Source organism: Lactuca serriola, chromosome 4 (genome assembly GCF_051521515.1).
Source record: "Lactuca serriola cultivar US96UC23 chromosome 4, Lser_US96UC23_V15, whole genome shotgun sequence".
Lineage (NCBI taxonomy): Eukaryota > Viridiplantae > Streptophyta > Magnoliopsida > Asterales > Asteraceae > Lactuca > Lactuca serriola.
Genome location: NC_136411.1, coordinates 329,017,835 through 329,024,435, shown reverse-complemented (window position 1 = coordinate 329,024,435; position 6,601 = coordinate 329,017,835). Strand labels below are relative to the sequence as shown.

The following is a 6,601-nucleotide window of genomic DNA, read 5'->3' as shown; positions in this document are numbered from 1 at the left end:
AAAATTTGAAAACATGCATATCTCATTCGTTTGAAGTCGGATTGACATACCATTTTTTCCAACGTGCATTTTAGAGTTTGTACATGATTTTCGAATTTGTATATGATTTCAGCTTTTCAATTATTTTTTTAGAATATAATTTTTCAATTTTTGGTTTTGTATTTGTTTCAAACCTCGTAATAGATAAACTAACTTTTAGTAGGGCTTCAACAAGTTGTAACGTATAAATCTAAAGTTGTATCGGTCCAACAGGTACAAGAACCAGAAAACCCGTAACTAGTCCTGGTAAGTCTCAACAGGTTCGATCCAAGGTCCACCAAAATCCTCTAAACCCTACGACATACAAACGTAGTCAACGTTTCAGCCAACTGATCGAGAAATAACACTCCTGCAAACCAACAACAGACCAATCTAGTCATTCCATTCGAGCCTTACGATTTTAAAACAATTTCACTCTCCACACCTTGGTTGGATTTGCCTGATGGCCCACCAGTCCACTCCTTTTAAACCTCCAAAATGGCCATCGTTTTTGTGGGGCTTATATACATGCTTAACAAGTTGGAAGCTTGTTAGCTGTCGCCTCTAATATATTTTCTATGTAAAGGGATGCTTCCTTGAGGTATTATTGGGTGAAATAAATATAAGATCAGTTTGAGAGTTTCATTCTTTGTGATTTTATTGATCTTGACGAGATTTTGTCAAAATATATTGCTTTTATTTTTCGGGTTAGATGTTAAATACTCCACTATTTTCATCTAACTAGATTTAAAGTGAAATATTGATAAAATTTTACTTTTAATTGAATAACTATTTACCCTCATTATGACGTCACGACGTTACGAATAATTCCAAAACTTTAGTGGCAACTGGCAACTTCTTCTCCACGATTTCTGGGTCAAACTCACGTTTTAACAGTTACACTTACAGCATTCAAAAAAGTATTTTTGATTTAAATATCAAAATTCAAAAGTTAGTTTATATTATTTTGAATAATTGTAAACGTATTTATATTCTCTTTAATATTACAAAAAGGAAACCGAATTTCAAAAATTAAAAATTCTAACTAAACGGTTACACGTTGAAAGTTAAACGGAAACCTAACTAACTCCGTCTTCACGTGATCATAATTAAATTGCCAACAAACTGAAAACGCGTTACGTGAAAATAATTGATTCCAACTTCCTTTTTCCAGCAAAACCAAATCAAAACAGATCATTGAAAATAATAAATAAAACTCCAAAAAAATTATGGATTTCTCTTCTTGTTTGCGTACTACTAATTCAATAATTAGCAACGAAAATCAGTAAGATGTTCGAACGAAGATTGTTTAATTTGACTGAATTAAAATATGAAGACAGATTCTATCGATATCATATTGACAAATTATTCGATTAGAGAGACAATCAGTAACAAACTAGAACGAACATGTTAAATCTAAGATGATTTAGACATGTTAATGGAATTACTTACATTGATTTGTGGAATTAGTATGAAAGCAGTTATGTTACTGCTAATCCTATTGCTAAATTCGCTAAAAGGAAAACTAGATTCGAAGGCGAATGCGAAATTGCGAATGCGAATGCGAAACTACCTGATTAACACCGGAGAAGAGACGAATTCAATGAAGTTATTTACTCATCATCTTCTTGAACTCTTCGAAATTGACGCTACCATCGCCGTCAACATCAACCGACGCAATCATCTTCCGGCAATCCTTCAACGAACACTTCTCGCCTAAACTTTTCAAAACGGAATGCAATTCATTCGCCGATATTTTCCCGTTCTTATTCTGATCATACAAATCAAACGCTTCACGAAGCTCCTTATCCGCCGCTTCTCGATCAACAACACCAGATCCTCCGCGCTGAAACTCGATGAATTCATTAAGGTCAATGAAACCGTCGCCGTCTTTGTCAATTTCCTTCATTACGACTTTGATTTCTTCCTCCGGTGCGACGGTGCCGAGTGCGCTGAGAATGGATCCGAGTTCGGAACTGGATATCTTTCCGTCGCCATTAACGTCAAACTTCTTGAAGATTTTCTCAACGTCGATGGTATCACCATCAACGGGAATGCTTTTGGACATATTATTGGGAAGGGAATGGAACTGGAGTTTTTGCGTATGGAATTACGACTTGTCGTCTAGTTTCTGTAGTTTTGAATTAGGGTTCCGGCGGTTGTATTTATATATGGAGGTTGAAGACGCGTTTCACGCGGTGGAGTGACAGTTTGGTGATGCGCAATGACACCTCTGCACGCGTAAGTAATAATCGTGTGTGTTCGCGTCCACTGTAGTGGGTAATAAACTGATAATTGCCAATTGGAGAAGAGAAATTAGAGCATAAATCATGATTTTTCTTTATACAAATAATTTGGTATGGATCTTTTAAAGATTATTTTCACAAAAAAAATTATGACATTAATGTTTTAAATTGAAAAAAAAAATTATAAACTATTTAATATAAAAATGAAAAAGATGGAGCGGGTATGAATTTTTATAAACTCACTCAATAAAACCGAAGTAATCAATTTTTTATATTTTGGTTTGGTTTTTAATCAAAATTCGATATAAACCAGACACATACTTATGCAGTCCTACTCTAAAATCGATGGAAATTAAAAAATTATTAAATTTTAGTTTATTTATGAATAAACTAAAAAAAACGACTATATTTAACAACCTCAAATAATAAATAGAATGATTCATAAAATAGTCCCCACACTTCCTATAAGGCCATAACTATAGCTTAACTTTATCGTCAAGGGTAGACTTTTTAGCTTATAGTTATTAGTCAATATCAATATATATGCATTTTCTATGATAGAGCTTTCCCCATGTAATATCATTTTTTATGTTATTTTCTCATAAACAAAAGTTTTAATCGTTTGGCATAGATATATGATAAACTCGTAGCCATAAAAATCATTTTTTTTGAAAGATTTCGATTTACTTTCTAGGTGCGTTATAATTAAAAGTATACTATATATTTTTGTGTATATATGCGGATTATCATGTCATATAGTTGTCATGTTCGCAACTGCTAGGTTATACAAACGATTTATGTGGGTTGTCAGTTAATGAGATATATAAAGGACCGTATGACCAAACCGAATAAGATCAATAAAGGCTCATTTATAGAACCAATGATGTTAATTACTGCATAACCGAAAAAAAAAATACCTGAATCACAATGAAGATGCATTTATAGTTATGTTGTATTAAATGTATTATCGCTTACCAGAGAAGAATGACTAATGATGCTACCCTTGTAGACTTTTCTATACCTTCGGCGTTGGTAATATTAAGGTGACTAGACGGATTCTAGTTAAACCTTGTAACTAACTATTCCCGATGCAAATTGAAAGTACTAAGAAGATCTGATAAATGGGGGGGATCAAACAAGCCGAACAAGGTAAGTAATAAGCTTAGAGAGAGAAAATAGGACATTGAGAGTATTATTATTGACCTCATTATCTTGAAGATTTGCATGCTAAGTTAACTATCAGAGTGTTCTCCCTGGAAAGCCTCCTGAAGAAAAACTAAAGATTGTTGCTCTTACTTCAGGTATCCGGAAATAATTATTTAAAACATCAAACACGATTTTTGTTTTTGAAGATAACACTATAATTTTTTTTATGTAATATTACTTTTAACTATTCTATTGTAAGTTATTTGTAAGCTACTTATTTGAAAATTCTTAATGATTATAAAAAATAATTTCATGGATTTTTTTTTGTTAATTTAGGATTACAATTTAGGTCTAACACTATGATTTGTAAACTTTTTGTAACGCCCCAAATTTCAACACAAAATTTTCAATTAAAACTTTAAGTGTTTGTTCTAATCACAACTATAATATCTTAAAACATTTATCAGAGTATTATTTAAAAGTTATCATGTAGACAAGTCTCCATTGATGTGATGCAATCGAGCCATGCCCCTCCTTTATTATAAGAAAACCTGAAACATTTAAAACACAAATCGTAAGCACAAAGCTTAGTGAGTTCCCTAAAATACAACACACAACACAGTACAAATAAACAACTATGGTTTATCAACAAACCTAGGCACTACCAGCAGTCCTAGTGGGCTAACAGCATGCCTGGTGGGTTATTAGCAATCCTGGAGACTATCAGCAGTCTCAGTCATATATAAACAACATAACACAATAATTACAACTAGACCCAGCTGGTCATTACAGACACAACTATTCTATCACACAGGCTCATACAAACATGCAAGAGTCACAAAGACAACTAGCATCCTACATATATAATTTAGTGAGCCAACAATTGTGCCTTCGATTCACGAGCACCGGGAGAAGACTCACCTGAATCGAAGAACCCTGAAACACTATGATGCGGTCCCTTTCTCTACACTGCTTGCACCAACAAATCCACTAATACCAGAACTAGATAAAATCTTAAATAATTGCCCAAAACCCTCAAGTTTGGCCCATGGTCAAACTTGGTCAAAAAGTCAACGTTCAGCGGAAGTCAAAGTCAATTAGTCAAACTTTAGGTTAAGTACGCCCAGTGTACTCAGCTTGTATGCATGGTGTACTCACCATCCAGTGACGGGACTCCTCACGAGCACGCAAAGCGTACCCAAAGGTACGCCCATCGTACTCGGCCAAAAGGCACTTTTCCATCAAGTGCTTAATCTTTTAATCCCCTTCATTCAACACTTAGATCTAGTCCCACAACATTATTCTAAGTCATAGAGTTTCCACCTTTATGACTTTCCATGTCTAGAAAAGGTACAAAAGGCAAAATCTTAACTTATTAATCCACCAAGACATCATGACACTTTCATGTAAGGAATAAAGGATCAAGATCACATTTTTACGGATCATAAAAGCTCCATAATGGATAAAGTTTCCAACTTTACCCATTAGAATGGTTTAGACCACTAAGATCTATCCTTTAAGTATCAAAGGGACCAAAAAAATGCATCCTTTTCAACTTAATACATTAAGTCCAAATCTCCAACCTTCAGATCTGAGTCACAATGATGTTTAGATGGATAAAGTTTCCAAATTTATCCATAAAAAGGTCACCAACTTTCAAGATCTAAACTTTATGCACTAAAATTACCAAAAACTCATAACATCTAAAACTAGCAAGATCTAATAAATGCATCATCAAGATTCAAAGTTTATACCTCTAGAAGAGAGATCAAGGTGAACAAAGTCAAGATCTACAAGCTCCAATGCAACAAAAACTTCTCCAAAGAGTTCCTTCTTCTCTAAGGTGTACCATACACACTCCAAAGCACTCAAAACACCTTCTTTTAGTTCACAAGGCTCAAACTAGGGTTAAGGTTTCATGGGAGGGTGTTGGAGAGGTGGAGGCTAAGAATTGAATGGTTTTAGGGGAGTTACGGAGCTTAAATAGGGTTCGAACCACGAAAATAGGGTTTAGGCACTACTTATGTATGCCCTAGTACGCCCAACGTACCCCCCTGTACGCCAAGCATACTCAGCTTAACCCAAAACCGTCCAAACTTCAAACGGTCATAACTTCTTCGTTTCAACTCTGATTTAGACGATCTTTATATCCATGGAAAGGTATTGAGGAGCTCTATAACCCTATATAATTACTTTGACTTAAAATACTTCGAACTAAAATCCATAATTCATAAAAGAATTCTGAAACACTACTTTCCCATTTTACCCTTCGACACCAAAACATAAGCCGAACTATTGGATCACATATCTACATTACCTACGTCCAAATGGGCCTAAACCTCTCTTCCCCCAAAGCCCGAAGCCTTATGATACTTGATCTTTGGGTCACGGCCCTGAATTATGAAACGACTCGAAACAGGGTGTAACAACTCTCTCTCACTTAAATTAGATTTCTTCTTCGAAATTCCTTACAATTTCATCGGACAAACAAATGATCGTAACTGAACTCCCTGAATCAGGAAGATGACTGGAAAATTCACCTCTCTCCGATAACCACCCACCCTTACTACTATCGAACCAAAAATAGCGGGAATCACAAAGCTTAACGAAGAATGAACCTCAACTTTTCTCTAAGCCTACACGTGTCTAACCGCTACGCCTAAAACTGAAAAACCTAATCGATGTCTGACTCCTAGGAAGGCAAAACTACTTCAAACCATTTGTATAATGATTCAACTTCGTATCTCGAACAGCACAAACCTCTCCGTCCTGAACAAATTTACGAATACTCGACACACATACGTCCTAACCACTTACCAGTTCCAAAAAATCCTCATTGAAAACAAAATCAGCTACAGACTCAAAAACTCCACCAACTAATGCTTGAACGATCACCAAGTCCGCTTTGTGATGGCTACAAACCCAACCGCGTTCTAACATCACATTGGCCCCAAGCCAGCCTATGATTTTCCAAGTATTAAAAATGTTAAGGCCCACTCAAAACCCTTCACCCAACCCTGTGATGATCTAAATCATCATAGAGAATACCATGAGCCAAGTCATAGATTGTTGGATTAGTGTCTAAGTTGATAACTATAATTGATATGCACTTGACCCGAGAGTAGCATGGTCCATTTGGGTTGCATATCAGCTGGACAATTTGATAGGATGGACTTTTGAGAAGAGGTTAT

The 6,601-nt window shown here is 35.3% G+C and overlaps 1 protein-coding gene across 1 annotated transcript; it reads right to left on the bottom strand.

Moving 5' to 3' along the window:
* Nucleotides 1-1,341: 1,341 nt before the first annotated feature.
* LOC145097440 (putative calcium-binding protein CML23) lies at nucleotides 1,342-2,172 on the bottom strand. The gene has a single exon (XM_079035002.1). The coding sequence runs from the start codon at nucleotides 2,084-2,086 to the stop codon at nucleotides 1,628-1,630; it is 459 nt and encodes a 152-aa protein (XP_078891128.1). The 5' UTR covers nucleotides 2,087-2,172; the 3' UTR covers nucleotides 1,342-1,627.
* Between the last annotated feature and the right edge of the window lie 4,429 nt (nucleotides 2,173-6,601).

What these genes read in the sequence shown, in the direction of transcription:
- LOC145097440 (XM_079035002.1), bottom strand. Translation starts at nt 2,086, where the DNA reads ATGTCCAAAAGCATTCCCGTTGATGGTGATACCATCGACGTTGAGAAA.